At 30.4% G+C, this 26,919-nt stretch overlaps 1 protein-coding gene across 1 annotated transcript in view; it reads left to right on the top strand.

The window, feature by feature from the left end:
- The window catches only part of smyd3 (SET and MYND domain containing 3), a 205,825-nt gene that overhangs the window by 151,646 nt on the left and 27,260 nt on the right, over window positions 1-26,919 (top strand). Inside the window, exons 7-10 of the mRNA XM_051133022.1 lie at window positions 12,334-12,436; window positions 17,254-17,364; window positions 25,717-25,804; window positions 26,202-26,376. Of these exons, the coding sequence (XP_050988979.1) occupies window positions 12,334-12,436; window positions 17,254-17,364; window positions 25,717-25,804; window positions 26,202-26,376 (477 nt within the window). The remainder of the gene's footprint in view (window positions 1-12,333; window positions 12,437-17,253; window positions 17,365-25,716; window positions 25,805-26,201; window positions 26,377-26,919) is intronic.

Here is a 26,919-nt window from a genome sequence, read left to right as displayed (position 1 = left end):
CTTCCTTTAATTATTAAAAATTAACTGTGAAGCTGTTAATTACATAAAGTTAAAAACAAAAAAAAGGTTAAAATAATAAAAAATAAATTAAAACAGGTAAAATTGTTGATATGTACACAATATCTGTTCATCATTTTAGGCATCGTTTTAACCACAAATAAACATTTTTTATATTAATAATGGCTTTTCCTCCAAAAAGTTAGTGTGCTTGTTTATTAAGGAAATGTGTCATTAAAGGGAATGCTTGAGATGAAATATTAAACTAGGTCTTCAGAAAAAGTAATTTATTTTTTGATTTGTGTGACAGAAAACATGTTTGTATTATTAGCTCTGCCGTCATAAAGAGGGATTCTGACATGAGTTAGAATTACATGCTGCTACCGAACATGCCTGAGGGAAGCTCCCATTCACACACCGAGGAGCTGAAGGAAGTGCAGCACAAGAAACGGGAATGATTACACATAAACAGACGTTCGCCTTTCAATGTGACTAAATTACAACTTGCCGAGACACATTGTGAGCGCTCAAATACAGGGGATTTCCTTTGCAAATTGCTTTGTGCACGTCTTTAAGAATCTTCTGAGCTGAAATGCATCTCATAAGAAAATAATACATTTTAAAACTGACTTGTTGCTGATCTACTCTTCAAACTTTTTTTTTCAATCTATTAACATGCAAACACCATGTTAATGCTAAAACATGCTAGCAACATGCTAATCATGCTAAAAACGTGCTAACATGCTAATCATGTTACAAACATGCTATCAACAGGTTAATCATGCTAGAAAAATGCTAACAACATGTTAACAAAGTTAATAATGCTAAAAGTATGTTAACAAATTGTTAACATGTTAATAATGTTGGAAACATGGTAGCAATATGCTACTCATGTTACAAACATGCTAACAAATTGCAAATAATGCTACCAACATGCTAATCATGTTATAAACATGCTATCAACACGTTAAACATGCTAGAAAAATGCTAACAACATGCTAAAAAAGTTAATAATGCTAGATGTTAACAAAATGTTAACATGGTAAAAATCTTAGAAACATGCTAACAACATGCTAACCATGCTATAAACATACTAACAACATGTTAATAATGTTAAATCTATGTTAGCCAAATGCTAACAACATGTCAATGATGTAAAAAAACATGCCAACAGTGTGTTAATAATGCTAAAAACATGTTAGCAACAAGCCTATCGTGTAAGAAAACATGTTATCAACACGCTAATCATGCTAGAAAAATGTTAAAAGCATGTTAATGTTAAATGTTAACAAAATGCGAACATGTTAATGTTAGAAACATGTTTGCAACGTGCTAATCATGCTAGAAACATGCTTTCAACATGTTAATCATGTAAATGCTAACAACATGCTAACAACATGTTAATAATGCTACAATTATATTTCTAACATAACAGTAATAATGTTAGACAACATGCTAATTATGCTAGAAAAATGGTAACATGTTAATCATACTAACAATGTGCTAACAACATGCTAATCATGCTTGCAGCACGTTAACATTCTAGTAATGCTGGAAACATGATTACAACATGCTAATCATGTTAGAAACATGTTAACATGCTAACATGTTAGCAACATGCTAACATGTTAGCAACATGCTAATCATGTTAACATGTTAGTAACATGCTAATCATGCTAACAACATGCTTATAATGCTAGAAACATGCTAGCAACATATTAACGTGTTAATAATGCTTGAAACATGCTAATAACATGCCAAGCATGCTTGAAACATTTTTGATTTATCTGTATTTATTTATTTATTTATTTTATCTGTACATATTTAATTTATTATAAGTTTGTTTATTCATTCTTTTTTATTTATTTTATTTATCTTTTTTTATTTAGTATACATTATTTTTTTAATTGATTTATTCTGTACATATATTTAATTAGTTATAAATTTAATTATACATTTTAATTTGCATCATTTTCAACAGCCTGTTATTTTGTCAAACTATGCAAAAAGAAAGAACGTTTTTATTTATTATTCATCCATGTATCTGTATTTATTTATTTATTTATTTATTTATTTAGTTAGTCTGTACATATTTAATTAAGGATTTCTCAATAAGGCATTTGCAAGCCAAAGTCAAAGTTTGTTCGCGAACACTACTCTTCTACACTGCGTGCAGAATTATTAGGCATGTTGATATTCTGGTCATATTTTTTTTCCAAACACGTTTTACCAATTCCAAACCACTTCAGTCTTAATAACTACTGTTAATTTTGTATCTAATCATTTATATGTGATATATAACTGTCCTGAAGGCTGGAAGTGAAAAGCTCCTTATATTCAGGTGTGCATAATTATTAGGCATGTTTTCTTTTACAGATAAAATGAGCCAAAAAAGATATTTAACCCAGACTGAAAAGTCCAAATTATTAAATGCCCATGAGAAGAATGCAATACTAATGCATTACAAGAATTTGCAAAGTTAAGGCTTGACCATTGGACAGCGAAATGCTTGTTGAGTCTGCATGTTGGAGAAGAAAAGATGCATGTTGACTGCAAAAGAATTAGGAATTAAGTTGAAGATTTAGGTGTGACACCATCAGGAACCGTTTAGTCTCCAGCGCCACCATTTTCCAGAACTGCAGCCTACCTGGAGTCTTCAGAAGTACAATGTGTCAGGTTCTCAGAGACTTTGCTTGGTAAAAAATCCAGACAGATAAGTTGAGAGTGACTCTTGAAGGACAAGCATCACATTCTTTTGTTCCTCTGATTCAAGAATTTATCTTCCAAAATCTGGCAGTAAGTTTTGGGAGTTCATGTTTAGTCTCCTATCCTGAAAAGTCTGACTTGCAGAGATGGACTAAAATGAACTCCCAAAGCTTACTGCCAGATTTTGGAAGATAAATTCTTGAATCAGAGGAACAAGAGGATGTGATGCTTGTCCTTCAACAGTCACTCTCAACTTATCTATCTATAAAGCCTATAAAAAAAAAAAAAACTGTCTTCATGTATTTCACAACACGTCAGCTTGTTACTCTTATTAAGTCAGGGGCATTTTTTAGGATTTTTTACCAAGCAAAGTCTCTGAGAACCTGACACATTGTACTTCTGAAGACTCCAGGTAGGTTGCAGTTCTGGAAAATGGTGGCGCTGGAGAACTGGAAACGGTTCCTGATGGTGTCACACCTAATTCTTCACCTTAATTCCTAATTCTTTTGCAGTTAACATGCATCTTTTCTTCTCCTCCTGTTTTTTCTGACCATGCAGACTCAACAAGCATTTCGCTGTCCAATGGTCAAGACTTAACTTTGCAAATTCTTGTAATGCATTAGTATTGCATCCTTCTCATGGGCATTTAATAATTTGGACTTTTCAGTCTGGGTTAAATATCTTTTTTGGCTCATTTTATCTGTAAAAGAACACATGCCTAATAATTATGCACACCTGAATATAAGGAGTTTTTCACTTCCAGCCTTCACGGACAGTTATATATCACTTACAACTGATTAAATACAAAATTGGCAGAATTGGTAAAATGTGTTTGGGAAAAAATTATGACCAGATTATCAACATGCCTAATAATTTTGCACACAGTGTAGTTTAGTACTGGTTGTATATTAGAAATGTGTATAGTTAATGGTAATACAATGCATGCAAAATTTCTCTCAAATAATCTATATAGAATATATTGTAGCCTTCTGTATAGGGTTATTTGATGGGTCTATCTTACACAAAAAATGACAAGAACTGTCTCTGTTCTTTTTTTTGGCCCTTTCTTTTATCCTCTCTCTATTTTCTTGTAGAGGGTGATAGCAATTAAAATGTGACAGGCCAGTGTCAGTGCAGCAGTCCCGTCACGCTCCGCCTTTGAGGCGGTGGCAGGGCCGAGACCCAGAGATGAACTGCTCTTAAATTACACTTTTATCAGTGCTGACGTCTTTCATAATTAATCTTCATGCACACAATTGTCACCAGTTGCCATTTTTTTCACCTACAGATGAGTTCTAGATGGGGTCATGATGGTACGGTGGAATTTCCCATTACTAAAGACCTATTAAAACACATCCCGGTGGTGTTTTTTCAAGACGACATGGAATGACGTTCACAAAGCGTTCGGCTTTCGCGGTGTGCCATAATTTAGATAAAGTAGATTATTCGCTAAGACACATTGTAGAGAATGGCTTTATTTTATCCACTGGGATTTGATTTGATTGTTAAATGTTAGGCTGTGACATTCTAAGTGTATTTTCTAAGGCAGGCATTTTTGTTTTTTTACATCTCTATCCCTAGTAATGACCTTTGGTGTGTTTAACTTTGGCATAACTCTTGCACAGTTTATGCTACAGACCTGATTGATGTGTCAAATCATGTGGTGAGAAAATAAGTGAAAAATTCCCCCCCCAATGAACAGTGCATCCATTTATAAATGATAACCGGGTGTTTTATCCCTGTCTATTTTTTATACATGAAATGTGACGTGCGCTGTCAGTTTTCTCTGCTCTGCTGCCGAATGCGAGAGCATATTGTGGCGTGTTTAAGTCGTCAGCCGTGACGACTCCAGTGTAACACTTGTTCTCTGGCTGGATGTGAACCAGCGGTTTCTGCTAATCCCTGTGGTTGTGTCTGGAGCTCGCCGGAGGATTTGTGCTGTCAGACGTCCTCCGTGGCCAGGGCTCCGTGCTGACACTCGCAGCCCCGTCCGGACACGGTTATCAGGGGAGGAGAGTGTATATGCGGTTCCCAAATTAAGCTCCAGCAAACCCGTGGCCAGCGTTCTGTTGTGCCGTGGCCTGACAAAAGCCAGCAGCAGAAATCCATAAAGATTTTACAGACGCCCTACCGCATGCAGACGCTGCCATCCGTGAAACCCAGGAACGTTTGTGACTATTTGTTTCCCACTTTAACACCCCATTCAGGTCTTGGAAATAGTGAGGGATAATTGGGTGTTTCTTCAGCAGTGGCCACATTTTAAGGTCCCAGGGGTTTGTTAAAACTAATAGTAACTATTAAAACTAATTGGATAACTTTATTATTACTCAGTTTGTTATGTGAAACAGACTATTGTTTGATTATAGATTTTATTTTATTTATTTATTTGTTTTTTTTTACTTTAAACCTCAATCAATCTTAAAAAAAAGTTAAATATTCAAAAATATTTAGTTTATTCTTTTTATGATGAATTTCATAACTGATCACAGAAATAAAATCATCATTTTAAAATAATAATAGAAAATGACTATAAAAATGTATGATAGTCTAAAAATCTTGAGATTAAATATGTGTGTAAAGTGTGAAGAAAACTTTAAGGTAAAGTTTGTGGCAGTTTGCATCATTTCCAACAATCTGTTATTTTACAAATTATGCAGAAAGAACATTTTTATTTCTTTTTGTCCTTGTTTGTTTGTTTATTTAAACTTCATTTGCATACTTTCCATTTGCATAATTTATTTTGTTAAATTATTGGAAAAGAAATAACATTTTGTTTGTTTTATTATTTATCCATGTTTATTTGTTTGTTTGTTTGTTTTATTTATTTTATTTTTTTTACATTTATTGTACATTTTAATTTGCATAATTTCCAACTGCTTTTTATTGTCAAATTATGCAAAAAGAAAAAACATTTTTATTTGTTTTATTATTTGTCCATGTTTATTTGTTTTTATTTATTTATTCTGTAGATATAAATATATTTTATTATCCATTTTATTATCCATTTTAATTTCCATTTTCAAAAAAGTTTTGCAATTTCCAAAAGCATGTTAGTTTGTCAAAAATGATTTATTTATTCATTCATTCTGTGCATATATATTTAATTTATTAAACATTTATTATACATTTTAATTTGCATTATTAACTTATTATTGTCAAATTATGCAAAAAGAACATTTGCATTTTTTTTATTTATCCATGTGTCTTTATGTATTTACTTGTTTGTTTGTTTGTTTGTTAATTTATTTAATAATAATTTGTTTTATTATTTATCAATGTATCTTTCTTTTTTCCTTATTATTTAATTTGTTATAAATTTGTGTATTTATTCATTTTAAAAATGTATTAATTTTATATATTTATTTGTTTATTAATTCTTTAATTCATTTTTATTCATACAGATATTTATTCTGTACATATATATAATTTATTATAAATGTATTATACATTTTAATCTGCATAATTTTCAGCAGACTGTTATTTTGTTAAATTATACGAAAAGGCCATTTTTATTTACCTTATTTATTTATTTATTTTACATATTTAATTTATTATAAATGTGTGTATTTATTCATTTAAAAATTATTGTTATTCATTCATTAATTTTTATTCATACAGATATTTATTCTGTACATATATATAATTTATTATACATTTTAATTTGCATAATTTTCAGCAGACTGTTATTTTGTCAAATGATACAAAAAATTTTATTTGCCTTACTTATTTTACATATTATTTATTTATTATAAATTTGTGTATTTATTTAAAAGTTATTGATTTGTTTCATTTATTCATTCATTTTTATTCATACAGATATTTATTCTGCACATATATATAATTTATTATAAATGTATTATACATTTTAATTGGCATAATTTTCAGCAGACGGTTATTTTGTCAAATTATGCAAAAGGAAAGAACATTTTGCTTTATTTATTTATTTTACATATTATTTAATTTATTATAATTTTATGTTTAGGGCACCACCATAATTTCCATAACAGCAAAATATATATAATTTGAAATGTGATGGGAATATTCATTGTTCATACAGACGTTTCAGAACAGAATTGGCAAGGCATATATAAACACTTTTAGCAGTCAAACTAAACTAGTCTAAGTGTGTTTTAAGAGAGTTTATTTATAAAAGTCCACACGCGGGCCAAGAGTAGTTAGCGCTAAGTGGGTGATGTTGACATCATTTCCTCATATCAGTTGCGTCAGTCTCGGCTGTTGTGAAAATGCAGTAAACTGAGCTGTGTTCAGGTGTGAGGGTGTGCCAGGAACAGCTTTCCTTTCTGTTTTCCGGCAGAGTTAATGGCCACCTTCAGCACTGTTATTTGGAAACATTAATAAATGACCACAGCGGATTGCTATTCGCCTTGTCTGTTAATGTTTCAGGCTGCTTAGCAATACCCAGGTATTATGTTTTGCAGAAGATAAGAGGAATTCACCCCGTTGTCCTCCATATTCTCTCATTACCCTGCTCTGTTCGGCATTATTTCATTTTTCCGCTCGTCTTCTGTTGACAGAGCCCTGCGCTCACAGCTACAAGCACAGACTCGCTTTAATGAGATATATTTTCTTTCGGCATTACTTAGAAACCACATGTAAAGATTGAGTTTAGGCCCGAGTGTGTGTAAGTGAGGAGCGTGAGGCTCTTAGGGGCTGTTTATGGGTGAATAATCAAAAGCGCAGATTAAGGGAGGATCATAAAAGAGGGTTTCACTCAGGTTAAATAGTCTGCTTTGAGCTAAATGTCTTGTGTATGTGCAGACAAGAGCTTAGCTAACAGCTATTTTCTGACAGCATTGATAAGCTCAAATTGGTTATGTTTTTTTGATATGGCTTAACAAAGGCATGTCTTGGAAAACAGGATTTTCTTTGCTCTTTTAAAATAAAAGAGCCCAGTTTGCTTTGAAAGCCAAAGCAATACAAAGCGTTTATGGGAACTAAGCAGCAAAATTTGGTCAATTAGAATTCAGACGTCATAAACATGAGCACGTTAATATATGACCGCCCACATTTATACTTTAACACCTGTTCACTGCAGCAACCTGCTTTTTTTTTGATGAACAACAGTGTGAAACACTACTACATAGAGGTTAGACAACCATAACAGATTTTATTTACATAAAAAAGTCTTAAAGGTACAGTAAGTGTACAGTAATTTAGTATGACCAGAGAGAGAGTAGAAAATGGTCAAATTAAATAGGGCTGCAAAATGATTAATCGCAATTAATCGCATTCAAAATAAGTTTGTTTACATACTGTGTGTGTGTACTGTGTATATTTATGTATATATAAATAAAATAATATTATATAAAAAAAATTATGTTTGCATATTAAATGTTTTTATATATAAATATAAATGTCTATATTTTAAATAATATTTGTATATTTATACTTGTATATTATTTATATTTTATATGAATATATTATATATAAATCTAACATATTTTCCTTAATATATACATGTATGTGTGTGTATTTATATATACATAATAAATATACACAGTGCACACACATATGTTATGCAAACAAACTTTTTTCCTGAAAGTAATTAATTAATTAATTGCGTTTGACAGCACTAAAACTAAATTATGTCTGTTTTTGGTGCACGCATTTTGACTGTAATTATTTAAATTAAATTAATTAATTAATTGAAAGTTTAATTGAATACTTAAATAACTGAACTGAATAATTGAATACGCAAAAACGTATATTTTGTATGTTTTTATTGACTCTTGTGTTGTTCCTATATTTAAATTATATACTTTATAATAATAATAATAATAAATACCATTTTCTAAATAGAAATAATTTAGTGCTGTCAAACAATTAATTGCAATTAATCGCATCCAAAATAAAAGTTTTTGTTTACAAAATATATGTGTGTGTACTGTGTATATTTATTATGTATATGTAAATACATAGACATACATGTATATATTTACGAAAAATATGTTGTTTATATATTTATCTATTATATATAAAATATCAGATAATTTTTAATACATTTATTTTATTTAAATGTATATATTCATACTCATATAATTTATATATATATATCAATTATATGAGTATAAATATATACATGTAATTATTTTCAAAATATATATATTGTTATTGTATGTAAATAAAAACTTTTATTTTGGATGCGAATAATCGCAATTAATTGTTTGACAGCACTAAAATAAAAAAAATTAGTTGAGAGCTCATTCTCATTTGCATTCCATTACATTCCAAAATATTCCAAATAAATTTTGCATTTTAAAAGTTAATTTTTTCATTCAAAAGTAGAAAACATTTAAAAAAAAAAACGGACAAAAAATTGAAACCCACATATTTATTATTTGTATTAGTATTATTACTTGCTTTATTTCAGTTTAACTTGAATTTTTGTTGTTTGATATCAGAACAATGTAATTTTATTTCAGTGCAAATGAGCTGTGAATTGATTTCACTTTTGATTTGAATTAATTTATTCCTTTTAGAAAGTAGTTGGCCTTAACAATGTACTGTAAATAAAAATGCGCTGACGTGTGAAGCTCATCAGAGCTGAGAGGGTGTGGCTTGTTGCCATGGTCTTTGCACGAGTGCATTTCATTGGCTAATAATCCCATCATTTATTCTGGCTAATCATGGGAGATTGCATTATTATGATGTTTCTAGCAAAGCAACCTGTGAAAGCAGAGCAGAATATCTCAGTTTTAAAGATAAAATGTCTTCAGATATATCTAGAAGCAGCCTCCCTGTGTGGGCCATTAAACTGGCACGACTTCCATATTCGCCATCCATGGGAAACATTTCACGTCTATGAATATGAGCCTGTGGGATTACCGAGAACAAACAAAACCAGAAAGGCAGATGTCGAAATTGTTGTTTAGATATGAGCTATGAAGTCTTCAGATCGGATGTGAGGCAGAATCAAGGCTTCAGACATTGTTGTCGACGTCTCAGAGAAATTATAATGACGCAGAAAGATTGTCCCGTGAGAGCGAGGCCCGTCTGTTTATCGTCGGCTGGGTGGGCCGACTCTAAGCCCGCTTTATGCGCTGTACTTAGGCGCTGTTGAATCTTCCCCAGACCATGACAAACACAAGTAATTTGTTGCTCTGGCTCTTTGAATGACTTCCGATGCATTAGCAGAAGCCTGGAAGAGCAGGATAGCATGTATTCCTGTCCACATACAAAGGATAATTGTGCTTTCGTGCTTGATTTATAATTGCTGTGTTTGTTCTGTCATGCTTGTGTGAATGTAAATACATGCATTCAGCTCACTATCTTCTCAAATCTTACCACAAGGGAGGACTATCTGACATGAAGAGACTTCAAACATGGATTACACATGAATATATTACCCCAAAATGGAAATTTCATTATTTACTGACTCTCGTGTTGTTTCAAACCTGTGTGTTATTGATTTTTCTGTTGTCATTTTTTAATTTTGACTGTATGACTTTTCCTTCTTTTTGGAGATTGGCATTATAGGTTTGGAACATCATGAGTAAATATTTTAAATAAAAAATGCTAAATTAATTAATAGACAAGTGTGTATAGAAACCAAGCTATTAAGTTAGTAAATTATAAATCTCTATATAAAATTATTTATTACAGATGGATTTGAATTATATTTGATAAAATGATTATATTTAATTAATTCATTAAGATTGATAGATTGATTCACTTTTAAGTAAATTCACAATAGTATATTCTTCAAAAGTTTATGTTTTAAAAAAATGTATTTTTGCTGTTTACAACATATATATTTAGCATATATTTAAAATATAAGTAATATAATTATAATAAAAATGTCAGGGCATGTCAAAAAAAAACAAGGGCCTCAAAATCACCTCAGGCCCCAGAGGATAAAAATAGATTTTTAACTGTTTAAAACATATATTTAGCATATATTTAAAGTATAATTTGGTCTTCTATATAGTTAATTAATTATAATTAATATAGATTTTTAAAATAAATTCACATTAGTGTATTTTTCAAAAGTTTGGTTTTTGACCTTTTTAGGTATATTTTATTATATAATATACTTACAAATATTTTATAATATATATTTGGCTATATATATGTATATATAATTTGGCCAGAATTTTTTTTAATGGTCAAAATATATAACTAATTAAAAGTTGTCTATATATAAGTTTTATTAACACAATTAAATTATTTGTTGTTAAATGATTTATTTTAGCTAATTAATTAATTAATTAATTAATTAGATTGTTGTCAATATGACAGTTCTGAATTTTGACTATATAACTTTTCCTTCTTTTTGGAGATCGGCATTATATAGGATTGGGACAGCATGAGTAAAAATGTTAAATAAAAAATGTTAAATAAACTATTTCAAAAAGAAAATAATAATTAAGAAAATAATTATTAAATTACTAAATTATATTATTATTATTATTATTATTATTATTGATTATTATTATTTATTAAATAAAATTGTATTATTATTTATATATATTTATATATATATATACACACACACAAATAATAAGTGTGTGTGTGTGTGTATATATTTAAGAAATTATACTAATTTACTAATTATTATTTTATTTAATTATTTATATAGATAGATTTCTATATACATTAATTTGTATACATTGTTATATATAGTTTATTAAGAAAACAAGTTAAGTTAGTACATTATACTTGTGTATATTAAATTATTTATTATAATTAATTAATTAATTAATTTAGATAGATAGATAGATAGATAGATAGATAGACAGACATATATATATATATATATATATATATATATATATATTATATATATGCTGATATTATCACTAAATGTCTGATTTGTCCAGATGCATGTTTGTAAATATAAAAATAGCAGTTGTAAATTAGCAGTGTGACATCAGCATCTATAAACGTCACTAACAGCATCAGCAGTGATGATGTCACTTTAAAGCACAAGGCTCTTAAAAAGATCATCGGTGTCACATCAGTGTCTTTCATTGCTGTCATTCTCACCTTGACGCCTTTGGTTTTGTCTTCGCTGGTAAAAGCGGCAGGTTATCATATCACATTCAACAGGACAAATGTCCCGCTGGCAGACATGTCAGCTTTCTTGTTTTCTGTGTCTCCAGTCTGTAGCAACTTGTTTCTTTACTTAATTAATTAGTGATGCCTGATTTATGTTCCATTATTTAGTAACAGTCATTGTGCATTATTTATTCGGATCAGGAGAAATTGAGAGTATGAGGGATTTGCAGTTTAATTTGATCTCAGTGTCTAATGAGGAAAAACTATTTTAAAAATAATGTATTTATAGAGAGAGAATAAAAAATAGCAACTGCTATGAATTTGTATAAGTTGTTTTTTGACAGGCTGAACTAAATTCACCATCGTTGGGTCTTATTTGTTAAATCAGCCTGGGTTTGTGCAAACAACAGACAAGGATAAATTATCTAGTAAAGTGAATTTTTCTCGTACTCTTGAGTTGATGTTTATCCAAAGCGACCAAACTCTGTCATATAACCCTTCTAGTGCCGATTGTTATCCTAATTAAGGATTGAGAGGATGCATTGAGACGCTGTGCTGGTGAATTGTGCTTCAACATATTTGAAGGGTTTATTTTGTTTTTTTCTGTCCCAGCATGTCTCTGCTGAACCACGACTGTCAGCCCAACTGTGTCATGATCTTTGAGGGCAAGAGACTTACGCTGCGAGCTGTTCGCCTCATCAAACCCTGTGAGGAGGTACAGTATACGTCCATCCATACTCACACACACTTTAGTTCTCGGTCTGTTTTTTCTAGTCTTTTTCACTCTCTCTCTTAATGTATGTCATTTTTCTCCTGCCCTGACCCAGGGATATTAAAATTCATATACCCGAGAGAAAATTATAAGCATGGGTCACAGGGCCCAGGACAATATTACCAGTTGCCAGTTTTTATTATTCTTTAGCCATTTCTTCAACACCAAATGGAATTTCAAGGATTTTTGCAAACAGGTTTTTCAAACACATTAAAGTTTGGAAATTATTTTTATTAGATTTTTTTTTTTATTGTTTCACTTAAGGGTTAGTTTTAGAATTTTATTGTTTTTGGCCATGCTTTATCATGTTTTTTATGTTTATTTTTATGTATTTGTTTTAGTATTTTTTATTATGTAGTTTAAATATATAAAATATATATATATATATGATGTATATTATACATACTGGAATGTTTAATTTAGTTTTACCATTTTAGTTTACATTTTTCTCAGTGATGTCAATTTTTATTTCTGTATAGTTTATATTTACTTATATACTTATAATATATTGTTATTATATATAACTTATATATATTGTTATTTATACTTACCGGTAGTTAGTTTTAGAATCAAGAAAGTTTCATTTAGTTTTATCATTTTATCATTTTTTCCATTAATGTCAATTTTTATTTCTGTTTTTATTTCTGTTAACATTTCATTCAGTTTTTAGTTTTAATTTAGTTTTGTCATTTTCTCTTTTTTTATTTCAGTTTTGATTTGTATTATATTTAATTTGTATATATTTAATTTGTATATTTTTTACTAAGTTATTTTAGTTTGGCATATATTTTAATTATATTTATTGAGTTTTGGAGTCATAAAAATGTATTTTTTAGTAATGTTCATTTAAATTTTTCTTTCTGTTGCCCTTAATTAAAATGTTTTCATTCAGTTTTCATAATAATAATAATAATCATAGCACATTCATATTTAGTCAGTTTTTGTTTTTATTATATTTAATTAGTATATATTTAATGAATATGTTTGTATTAAATTATTTTAGCATCTATTTTAATTATATTCATTAAGTTTTGGAATCATGAAAATGTATTGTCGTAATAATAATAATAATAATAATAATAGCGTATTAATGTGTAGATTTTTTTTTTTACATTAATTCTGACCCTGTTTTTGTTAGTTTTAGTTTAGTTTTAACATTTTAGCCTTTTTTATTGTATTTAGTTTGTATATATTTAATTAGTATATTCTTTAGAAAATTATTTTAGTTTAGCATATATTTTAATTATATTTATTAAGTTTTGGAGTCATGAAAATGTATGTTTACATTTTTTCCCAGTAATGTTCATTTTAATTTGTATTTATATTGCCCTTAATTAAAATGTTTTCTTTCAGTTTTAATTAATAATAATAATAATAATAATAATAATTTTATTTTTTAATTAATTCCCACCCTATTATTGTTCGTTTTAATTTAGCATTTAGCAAAAGAGCATTTTACCTTTTTTATTATGTCAGTTTTTATTTTTATTGTTTAATTAGTATATATTTATATACTTTAGTAAATTATTTTAGCATATCAATTATATTTTAATTGTATTTATTGAGTTTTATTGTCTTGGAAATGTGTTTTAGTTAATTTTTTTCCCAGTAATGTTCATTTTTATTTCTATTGCCCTCAATGAAAAGGTTTTCAGTCAGTTTTTGTTAGTAAAAAAAAAAAACCCTGTCTTTCACCCCAAACTTACTCCACTGATTATGCCAGAAGTTACGATGTCAGACCGCTCAAATAAACAAAGTAATATTTTCATAGTGCCATGGAGCCACAGTGTTTATACTTTTCAGCCCGCAAATAGCTTCCTTGCGCTGTCTGTTCATATTAATCTGAGACAGGAGAAAGTATTTTAACTTCCATGAAATTACACACATCACACCACCGTTTCTCAAGTGCAGACACTTAACAGAGTCTCCTGCCAGATTAACCAACCCTAATCCAGTCATCTGAAGACAAAAAGCAACATCCCGCATGTACATTTACTGCATTTAGCATCCGCTCTTATTCAGAGCGTCCTGCAGACTAATCGAAGCTCATTTAAACCTATTTGCATGACCGCACACATCCGTCACACTCCACCAGCTTGAAAAACCAGTAGATATGCATATACATTATTCATATACATTAACACCTGAATCCATTCGGGATGTGGTTTTTAGCCTCAAAGATAGAGAAACTCTCATTATGCAGCCGTTGTGTTTATTTCAGCTCTGAAAGTTTAGATATTCCCAAGTAATTCAGGCGGTCATGCTTAATTTACTTCTGACAGGGGGAGGGAACGTGAAGAGAGGAAGTGAACTGGAGAATGAAATTACCAGCAAGCTCTCTGTACACAGGACGTAATGAGAATTCACACTATAGGTGTACGATATATACGACGGTAGAATACATGAGCGTTCGTCGTCCCACACGGACTGTTTACACACACGTACACGCGGCTCCATTATCATTCATACACCCACACACATCTGCACACTGTACACACGCCGCTGTTTGCCCATAAGGGTCATGCTCATTTTGGATCTGTTTTTCGTTTTCTCCTCTTCCTGTTTCTGTTGCTTTCTGTGTTTATTCATTGTTTAGTTTTATGTACCTGCGTCTCTCACTCTCTGTCTTCACTCAATAACTCATTCATTGGAATATCTGTTTTCAATTCGCTCTCGCTTTCTATATTTGACCTGACAGAGGTTTGGAAATGAAATTGCTTTCTGCGTACTGTGCTCTATTTACTGTTTGCTGCATACTATTGTTTGTAGATAACAGGTGAAATAGTGTACAGATACATTTTTATAGTAGAAAAATGCTAGATTGTTGTCACATGATTTTACTATATTGCATATTTAATTTATTAAATGGTGTCCAGCTATCACCTTAAAAATATATTTGGCTATTTTAAATAATTTATGCAATTTTAAGGTGGAAATATTTCTGAACTCTTAGGATTAAAATTAAATTAGTCAAAATGTGATGTTCGAAATCATGGTTGATGTTGCTTCTGATTAATACAAAAAAAGATTATAGTTTTTAATAATTCAACTCAAAATATGCGTAAAAATGGTCAAAATATATAGCAAATATAGATCTTTAAATAAAGTCACATTAGTATATTCTTTAAAAGTTCAGTTGTTGGCCTTTTTTAGTATATTTTACTATGTAATATATTTTTTCAAAATGTAAATATTTTTGGCTGTTTGCAACATATGTTTAGCTTATATTTAAAATATAATTTGGTCACTTTTTTGCATAAAAATGGTCAAAATATATAACTAATGTAGATCTTTAAATAAATTCACATTAGTATATTCTGCAAAAGTTCAGTTGTTGACTGTTTTAGTATATTTAACTATATTATATTAAAAAATATATTTTTGGCTGTTTACAAAATGTATTTAGCATATATTTAAAATGTAATTTGGTCAGATTTATTTAGGGTTTTTTTGTATAAAAATGGTCAAAATATATAACTAATATAATTTTTTAAAATAAATTCACATTATTATTATATTTTTCAAAAGCTTCGTTCTTGGCCTTTTTTGTATGTTTTACTATATAATATATTTAATTTCATTAAAAAATATTTTTGAAATATATTTTTGGCTGTTTACAACATATATTTAGCATATTTTTAAAATATAATTTGGTCAGATTTTTTATTTTATTTTATTTTTTGCATAAAATTGGTCAAAGTATATAATTAATATAGTTTTTAAATAAATTTGGCCTTTTTAAAAGTATATTTTACTATATATTTAAAAATATATATTTTTGTCTGTTCACAGCATGTATTTAGCATAAATGTCAAATATAATTTGGTCAGGTTTTTTTTTTTGCATAAAAATGGTCAAAATATATAATTAATATAGATTAGTAAATTCACATTAGTATATTCTTCAAAAGTTACATTTTTGAGCTTTTTGAATGTAGGGAAGTGGATTGTGAAGCACATTAAATTATAGTATATAGTTTTATATGCGATTTTCTGTTGTTTTATACTGCACCATTTACGAAAGTGATGTGTCTCTCACAATTTGCACTCACAAATAATAAGAATTTTAAAAAAGGTAAATACATAAAAAAGTGATATTAATATATGATTCTGTGGGCACTTAATGCATTTCTTGAAAAAAAATAACAGATAGTATGTAACTCCAAACACATCTTTAGTTGGATGTACTTGGAAAAATGGGAAAAAATAAAAATAAATAAAAAAATAAAAATAATAATAATAATAATAATCAAATAAAAAAAGAAAGAAAGAAAGAAAAGGCTCTGAAGCTCTAAAGACGGGAAACATCAGAAAATATGAAAACACATCCATTGTTCAGTTTCCCCTGAGTCACCTGTCACATTGGATGATAAAAACACTTTAGAAACGATTACCTCCTAATATTTCAACCTTTTCCACTCCGATTATCCGTATGTCAGTTCTGCTAACAGCCTAGAAGGTGGTTGAACACATAAACACAAACATATGCACAATAACGCAAAGCAGACACATTTTCTATTTTGTTTACATCCTTCAGAATTGGTCCAAAGGGAAAAGAACATGTGGTTTTCAAATGTTAGCTCAGCAGGCAGACTTTCATTATTCAAGACAAAACAGCCATAAGACATTGGCTACGATCCGAACCCCAGTAAGCTGTCTGTATAAGCGAGTCATTGTGTTTATTGTATTTCCCTCTTAGATAATTCGCCTAGTTGTCTGTGATTTTTCATTTAACCATCTCTCTTTCTCATTCTCCTTTAGCTCACCATAAGCTACACCGATATCCTCGCGACCAGCAAAGAGAGACGTTCTCATTTACAAGAGCAGTACCACTTCCTGTGTCAGTGCACGCGCTGTACAACTGAGGACAAGGTGAGGAGTATCAACAGATCTGTCTTCCCTTCTCTGATCCTCCCTTTATCCTCATTTTTCTATTCCTCTCACTTTCACCCCATCACTCCTGAAAAAGGGCTTCTCCCCGCCTCATTGTGTCCTGGCGGGATCACTATCTATCATCCCCGTTCTCCTTCGTGTTCTCTTTTCCGCGCTCTTTTGCTCCGTGTCTGTCCCACTCAGCCCTCGGAAGCGTCTGATGATGTGTCGAGTCTGTCAGACCGGTCCTAGACCATCACCGGTCTCACCGCGCTGCCCCGGGGAGCCCGTCCTCAGCAGGCCTTGTCATCTGTGATCATCACTGCGATGACAGGAGCGTGTCAGGAATAAAGCTTTGGATGGCATGCATGGGAGTACAAGAGAGCGGATGAATGAATGACTAAAATGGAGTGAGGAGAGATGGGAATTTAAAGGTGAAGTGTGTCATTTTTGGGATGTTAAAATACTTTTTCCTCCATCTGCACAAACTACTCTAAGTAAACCATTTCTGTGTTGATTGCCGGGAAAAGGCAATTTTACATTTTAAATAAATGTATTATTAGGATTATTATTATTTTGGTAATTACTACTATTGTTTTTATAATAATAATAATAATAATAATGATAATAATGATAATAATAGATGGAAATACAGATAGATAGATTTAAATATTTAATTAATAATTCATTTTAGATGTTAAACAAATTGATTATTATTATTATTTTTATTATGAGCTTTCTAGTAATTACTACTTTTGTTTTTATATTAATAATAATAATAATAATAATAATATGATAGATGGATCATAGACTAGATTATAGTTTTTAAACGTTTTAACATTTTAAACATTTATTATTTTTTTTTTTATTTTTTTATTCTTTCAGAAATTACACACTTCATCTTAAAAGTATAATTCATTTCAAAATGATAATTCAGTGACTTACTTTCTTCTGCAAAATGCAACAAAAATATTTAGAAAAATGTCTCTGTTGGTTGTTTTGCCCATACAATGAAATGGGGAAGGGATTCAGTGCTATTTTAGACCCCACTGTAAAGACAAAAACATTTTTGAAAATGTCTTTTTTTTTTGTAGTTTACAGAACAAAGAAAGGTTTGGAATGACATGAGTAAATGATTTTCATTCTTGGCTGAACTATCTCTTCAAATGCATTATGAATGACATACAGAATTTGTGGCATGTGTGCTCAAACATGTCACTGGAATACACAAGTTCCCTGCAGGCTTATGTTGTGGTTATTTTGCACCTGCATGCAGGCATACCATGCTAAATAACTCGGAGCTGAGCTCAAGAGAAAGAGGCTTTATCCCTGCTGTTAACACCTACACAGCTGCTCAGACTGACCTCTGCTTGAGTCATCTGTCAGATACTGCAGATAAGAATAAACGCTCTTGCTCAGGGCTGCCGAGATGGAGACTTGGGTTTCGTCCCTGCCTTCAGTTCCTTCTGGGTCTGAATCCAAAACAGAGGAAGCTTGTTTTTTAAGTAAGGTTTGAATTTTAGGACACCTGATATGTGGTATAAACTCTGTTGTGAATCGAGGTCTCTGCCTAAGCGCCAGAATGTCGTAGAGTCTGATATATTAATTTAATAAATCATTTTTCTTCTGAAAATTAGTACAACAGAAATCTAGTTTGTGTTTTTCTCCACTGTTTTTGTTATTTCCCATCATCGCACTCCATCAAAGCCCGTCATTGTGTGTATATGTGTGTGCATGAGGTAATTACAGGTGAGGTGTGTAAAGTGTTACACTGATGACATTATGATGAGAGGGACTTGTTGATTCACCACCGGCTTTGCGGTAATCTGACAGCCCGTGTGAGTGCAATAGGACATACTAACACGCTAAAACAACAGAGCAGCTGTATGTGCAGTAAAGTACAGGGAGGGACAATCAGGTTATCACCTTCCCAGAACCTCCGGCGACCGGAGATGTGATTCAGACTGACAGTCGTGTGGGGGGTCACAGATGTTCTCCTGTTCATGAAGGCTGTCTGGCCATACATTTTACCGCTTTTTTAGTGTTTTAGTGTTCAGTGTTCTTTCACATTGCCAACGAATCTTCTTTACAACTCTGTTGATAAAATAGGCTGTGTCCCAATTTACATACCATCAATTCTAAATACTATGCAAGATCCTTTGGGATGCATTAAAGGAATAGTTCACCCAAAAATGAAAATGTGCTCACCCTCAGGCCATCCAAGATGTAGATGAGTTTGTTTCCTGATCGGAACAGATTTGGAGAAATTTAGCATTCACTTGCTCACCAGTGAATCCTCTGCAGTGAATGGGTGCCATCAGAAAGGCAATTGTGGATACAAGGCGTTAATTGATCGACTGGAGTGGTGTGGATTACTTGTGGATTATGTGATGTTTTTGTTAGCTGTTTGGACTCTCATTCTGACGGCACCCATTCACTGCAGAGATCCATTGGTGAGCAAGTGATGCAGTGAAGAAGCAAACTCATCTACGTCTTCAATGTAGATTTTTAAATGCTTGTTTCCTTTTTTTAATGCAAAAATATTCCTTTTTGCGTGAACTATTCCTTTCAACAAAGTCAACAAATCAATCGAAATGTAACATTTATAAAAAATAGTATTAATATTTATTTTATTTTTATTTTTAACAATTATTATATTTAAGAAATAAGTTTTGGGAAAAAAACATATAACAAATATTTGATGGAAAAGCATGCATATGTAATATTTATATATGATTTATATAACATGTTACACATATGATTTAACAAATATATATACACTACCACACACTACCAGTCAAAAGACTTTTCATGTGTTTTTTAAAGAAGTCTCTGCTGCTCACCAAACCTGGATTTATTTGACCCAAAGTACAGCAAATACAGTAAAATTATGAAATATTTTTACTATTTTAAATAACATATATTTTAACATGTAATTTATTTATGCGATCAAAGCTACATTTTCAGCATTATTACTCCAGTCTTCAGTGTCACACGATTCTTCAGAAATCATTCTAATATGCTGATTTGCTGTTCAAGAAACATTTTTTATTATTATCAATATTTAAAACACTTGAGTAAATTTTTTTCAGGATTCTTTGATGAATGCAAAGATCAGCATTTATCTAAAAATATAAAAAGCTTTTGTAATATTATACACGTTATACTATTCAAAAGCTTAGAGTTTATTTATTTTATTTTATTTTATTTTAGTTTAGTTTTTTCCTGGGGGAAAGAAATTATAGAAATTAATATTTTTATTTAGCAAGGATGCTTTAAATTGATCAAAAGTGATGATAAATAATGTTTTATTTAAGATAAATGCTGTTCTTCTGAACTTTCTTTTCAACATTATAATATAATATAATATAATATAATATAACATTAGATATATAATAATAATGCATAGTAATAATGCATAATGTACTTAGAATGATTTCTGAAGGATTATGTGACTGGAATAATGAAATGATGCTAAAATCAGCTTTGAAATCACAGGAATAAATTACATTTTAAAACATATTCAAATAGAAAACAGTTATTTTAAATAGTAAAAATATTTCAAAATGTTACTGTTTTTGCTGTACTTTGGATCAAATAAATGCAGGCTTGGTGAGCAGAAGAAACTTTTTTTAAAAAACACATGAAAAGTCTTACTGTTCAAAAACGTTTCACTGGTAGTGTGTATGTGTAACATGTTATATACATTATATATAAATATTACATATGCATGCTTTTCCATCAAATATTTATAGAATGTTTTTCCCAAACCTGTATACAGATATTTGCTGAAAAAGCATGCACATCATTTTTTTCCCAATACATTTTTTTTTATAGTTTTGCATGTTTTCTTAATATATTCTCATGAATGTACTTTTGCCAGCAAAGTGCTTTTAATGTAGTCGGACTGTATGAGGGAGGCATTTGCTAAAGCATTAGACTTCCTGTCATGCTTTGTTCACTGGCATGTTTTTATACTCGGTGCACTCTGAACAGTACTATAATGAGTAACATGATTATTCAATTTACACTAATAAACAGTCTGAACCACCGTCTACAATTTGATTCCTGGCTCTCTCCCTATAATTAGGCTGGCTTTTTCATTGAAAAGGAGCAGCAAATAAAAAAGTTCTTCCTTTGTGCAAACAGATATATAATTTCATGCTTCAAAGCCATTTTATAACTATAGAGATTTGACCAGAATGTAAAATGAATTCTTACATAACATGCAGGTAAAAAGACTGTTTGTTTTGTCTGATGTCAAAATGATGTCTGATGTTTGGTGTGATTTACAAGTTGTGGCATGTTTGCCATAATACGTAATTTCTTGTACAGTTATGAGTTTATTAGTGATTCCACTGTAGAAGCAGAGGATTGTGGTCCAGTGGAGCATTCATTGGTAGATGGCCTGCGGGTTTTTGGCCTCTCATGACATCCACATATCTCTCTTGCATTTTGGACAGCATGCACTCTATCTGATAAATGATTTATAAAACCTGCATAGTTTGTATGGACTGAGTGCACTTGAAGAAAAACACATAACAGGATGCTTCGTACAGCTCACTGAATATCTGAGTCTATTTGGTCTCTACAAAATTACGTTTAGTTTCTCAACCCTTGGCTGAATAATACAAATATCCAAAATACTTCCTGCAGTAAGATTGATGTTTATGCATGTTTACAGTTGAAGTCAGAAGTTCACATACACCTTGCAGAATCTGCAAAATGTGAATTGTTTTACCAAAATAAGAGGGGTCATACAAAATGCATGTTATTTTTTATTCAGTACTGCCCTGAGTAAGTTTTCACATAAATAAAAAATATTTCACACTTTTTGAATTTGAAGAATGGAGTAAATTTAACTTATTTTGTTTACTGGGAAACATCCAAGTATCTACTGCTTCTGAAGGGCAGTACTAAATGAAAAAAATATGATATTTAGGCAAAATAAGAAAAATGCACACATCTTCATTCTTTTCAAAAGTTTACACCCCCCGGCTCTTAATGCATCGTTTTTTCTTCTGGAGCATCAGTGAGCGTTTGAACCTTCTGTAATAGTTGCATATGAGTCTTTCAGTTGTCCTCAAAATCATACAGTCATTGTTGGAAAGGGTTCAAATACACAAAAATGCTGAAAAACCAGCGGGCAGTTTAACTATTCAGGACAACGAGGGACTCATAAACAACTATCACAAAAAAAAAATGTTAAAAACACAGCTGTAGATCATTCAGGTAACACAGTATTAAGAATCAACAGGGTCATTTTTATAAATTAAAATATTATTTTCTCTTGTGGACTATATGTAAACATCTTTTATGTGAAATATCTTATTCAGGTCAGTGCTAAATAAAAAATAACATGCATTTTGTATGATCTCAAGGTTTTTTTGTATGATTGCAAGGTGTATGTAAACTTTTGACTTCAACTGTATGTGGCACTTAATTGTTTTTTCTTATTGTTTCTTTTTTAAAAAGCATGTAAAAGTTTGAATTTCAGATGGACAATGTGATCTTCATTCTTTTTTTTTTTTTTTTTTTTTTTTTTTATTATTTTTATTAGTCTTTGTTTAAGTGCCATATTTTTTGTCTTTGTCATTTTTTTTATGTGTGTTGTAAATCATGTTTATATTAGATATTAGTTAAAGATTATTTTTGAAAACATCAGGAGAAACCACCATAGACCATAGTCTGGTTTTATAAGGGTAAAATGCTTATAGAATATTAAAAAAAGAGAAAAAAGTAAATATCTGCAGGTCAAAGAAAGAAAAAAAAAACAACATGGAAAAAAAGGAAAATACCATGTTTCTTGGGACACTACCGTGTTGTACCATAGTACCATAGTATTACAACCTTATGGCAAGTTTAAAAGTTTTTAAAATATTTTTCAAAAAGTCTCTTCTGATTTGATCAAAAATGCAGTAAAATTAGTAATATTGTCAAATATTATTACAATTTAAAATAACTGTTTTCTATTGTAATATATTTTAAAATGTAATTTACTTCTGTGATGCAAAGCTGAATTTTCAGCATCATTACTCCAGTCTTTAGTGTCACGTGATCCTTCAGAAATCATTCTAATATGCTGATTTGCTGCTCAAGAAACATGTCTATTATCAATGCTGAAAACAGTTGTGCTGCTTAATAGTTTTGTGGAAACCATGATTGGAAAGTTAAAAAAGACAGAAGACAGAAGCAGAAATCTTTTGTAACAGTATAAATGTCTTTACTGTCACTTTTGACAAATTGTGTCCGTTATGAATGAAAATATTAAACAAGAAAAAAATCTTACTGTCCCCAAAGAGTAATCAAGAGTTATTTAGTGAGAATGACATAATGAAAAGGTGTTTTTAGGGTCGAAGCAGTTCTGCGAAAGTGTTTAAATTGATTCTGTGTGTGTGATTGAGGTTAGCGAGTGCTCAGGCAGTCACACTAGTGTATTGTCAGTGCCGTGACTGTTCACCTCTGATACATCAAGGGCTTTGATGTCTCAGAGGCACTTATACGTGGATCCCCAGGGGCCACACAAACACACACGTCTCTCTGCAGGGATTTGAGCGTCTGACAGACCCCCCATGGCTCCGACTCGTCATCACACTTATCCTGAAATAAAGTTGCCCTCTCAGAAACAAGCCTGTTCAGTCTTCACGCACCTCACGGCTCTGTAATCCTGACAGCTTCTCTCGTTCTCCTTTTAAAGTTTTTGTTCTGTTGTAGGGATGAAACGCTTTGATGTTTGATGACCTCCTCACCCCCCCATCATCATCTTTCACAATTTAAGCATCACTGCACCACACAGACACATTTGAGCTATCATGCAGTAAAAGTTCAAATAACTTTGATAGCTTCAGTTCTAATATAGGGCCATTTTGGTGTAGGACACATTTGAACGAGAAGTTGTGATGCATGGTGCATCAAAATAAGGATGTACGTTTTTTGTTAAACAGCTTTTAATTGTCTCTTTTGAAATAAGTATATGTATTTAAATGACCTAGTCACAAATTGTCTTCAAATTCGGAGGTACCCTCAGTGGTGTTTTATTATTTTTCAAAAGTATGCTACAGTTCAAATGTTCAAATCAAAGATTTCAAATAAATTGATACTTGTGTTTAGAATGATGCATTACATTTTTATCAAAAGTGAATTTTACAAAATGTTTCCAAATCAAATAGCTGCTGTTCTTCAAAATTTCAAGGAATTTTACAAAAATAATGAAAATGCTTTATTTATTTGTTTGTTTGTTTATTTATTTATTTTTCCAAATCAGCATACTCTAATTATTTCAAAATGATCATGTGGCACTGAAGAAGCGGCAGTGGCTGCTGAAAATACTTTGCAATTACAGATGTATAAATGAATAATAAATAAATAAAGTACATTTATAAATTAATCAGATAATATTTGAATGATTATTTTTAAATTCAAAATATATTTATTTATTTACAAATCAGCATATTATAATTATTTCAATAAATAATAACAAATAAATGAATAAATAAATACAATATAAATAAATAATAAATTTAATAATAAATTTCGTACAATTATAAAGTAACGAAACAATATTTGAATAAATATTTATAAATAAAACGTATTTATTTCCAAATCAGCACGTTATAAATATTTTATAATAAATAAATAAATAATAAATTAATTAATTAACTAAGTACATTTATAAAGTAATAAAATAATATTTATAATAATAGTATTTTATGAACATAAAATAAATATTCACACCTAGTAAAAGTGTAAATAAATAATTACAAATTTTTAAAAATAGCAACTTTTGATTGACTTTCATTCATTATTTAATCACTTACATTAATTACATTCATTATTAATTCATTACTTAATTCATACTTGTAGTGTAATTTATCTTGTAGTGTAATGGTCTTTTTAATATCACATATCTAAGATAGATGTATAAATATAAATGCATTTTAATATAATAAATTACAAAATAAGTAAATGTATACATACATACATAATATTTAAAAATGTAAAATACAATTTAAATGTACATTTTAAATATAAATAAATATATTGCAAATTTATATAAGATGTTATTCACACAAAATAAGGGTGTAAATACGTTTTTAAAAAACTTGATTTGATTCATACAGTGTTGTCATTTGTGCTGTTGTTTTATATAGTGATTTTTCTTTTAAATCTATATATATAATAAATATACATAATTTATTTATAAATGTATATAAATAAATATATTTATAATTACTGTTGATGACAATAAATACATTAATAAAGTAGATGATATTTAAAATTTTACATTTAAAGTAAAATTAAAATGACAAAAAAAATTAAATTAAATTAATTCATATGACATTTTGTGAACAGGACTGTGACATGCTGGCTGGAGAGAAGACAGCATGGACATCCTTAAGAGACACCATCCCTCACCTGGAGCAGCTTCAGTCGGAGCAGCGTATCCTTCACCGTCAAATCAAGGGCTGGTAAAGTGCCTGACACTCAGTGGATGATAACTGACTCTATCTCAAAGTTTCGCAGGGTGAAGTGAACTAGCCTTTAGCATTTTTACTCTGGAAACAACTGCTAGTCTCTGCAAACTATGCCTGATATTGTAGTCAGACATTGCAGTGAAAGGTGTGAGGTTAAATTTGTCAGTTCTGTCTAGCACACTTGCTTTTACCCCTTTGGCGTCTAACATGTAAAAGAAAAAGCAGGCTATCTTCCCCATGAAATAATAAGCATCGATTTCATTTTGGATTTTGTGTGCTGGTGGTTGTTGATATTAGCAACTGTAGTTTTCGTAATACATTTCAGCTTCTGTTTAATTGTGTCCTTAACTGTTTAATCAAAAGGCTGGGAGGAGTTGCTGAAAGAGAGCCAGGCTCTTTTGCACAGATGCACAGATGTCGTCCCGGACAGGAACATCTATGTGCTCAGGCTGCTGGATCTGGCCACGGACGCTTGCATTAGTCTGGATGACTATGAGACGGCGCTGGAGTACGGCAATAGAGCTCTGGAGTCTTACAAGTGAGTGTCTGCATCAAAAAGTGTTTTTTGTTTCTTTACTGACAGATTTTCCTGGTAAATCTCCATGGAATACACCTCCATCACACCCGCAAATCTATAAAAGTCCCATTATAACTGTGACTCACATAGACTCGCTCACGTCTGAAGACCAAAAACAGACAAGTGCAGATTTAGTTCACAGAAACACTAGGCAGTATTCACGAATAGATCGCTGCTTTTGAGTTTTTTCTCTATTGGTAGCTTTTATTCATTGCCTGTAGGTTAGTTTTTAAACGTTTTAGAAAGCTTGATGTGATTCAATCTTATTTATTTATATTTCATCTATACTTACACTTGATTGTAATAGAGAAAAATTACCTAGTCACAAACTGCCTTTAAAATTAAATTCATAGTTTTAGCCAAAGTGATTTTGTTACAACATTTATTTAGTGGTGTTTACTATTTTTTGAAAATATGCTACCGTTCAAATGCTCAATGTCAGTAAGATTTTAAATAAACTGATACTTCTGTTTAGCAAGGGTGCATAAAATAAACAAAAGCAAA

This window comes from Labeo rohita, chromosome 17, assembly GCF_022985175.1.
Source record: "Labeo rohita strain BAU-BD-2019 chromosome 17, IGBB_LRoh.1.0, whole genome shotgun sequence".
Lineage (NCBI taxonomy): Eukaryota > Metazoa > Chordata > Actinopteri > Cypriniformes > Cyprinidae > Labeo > Labeo rohita.
This window is presented reverse-complemented; position numbering and strand designations above follow the sequence as displayed.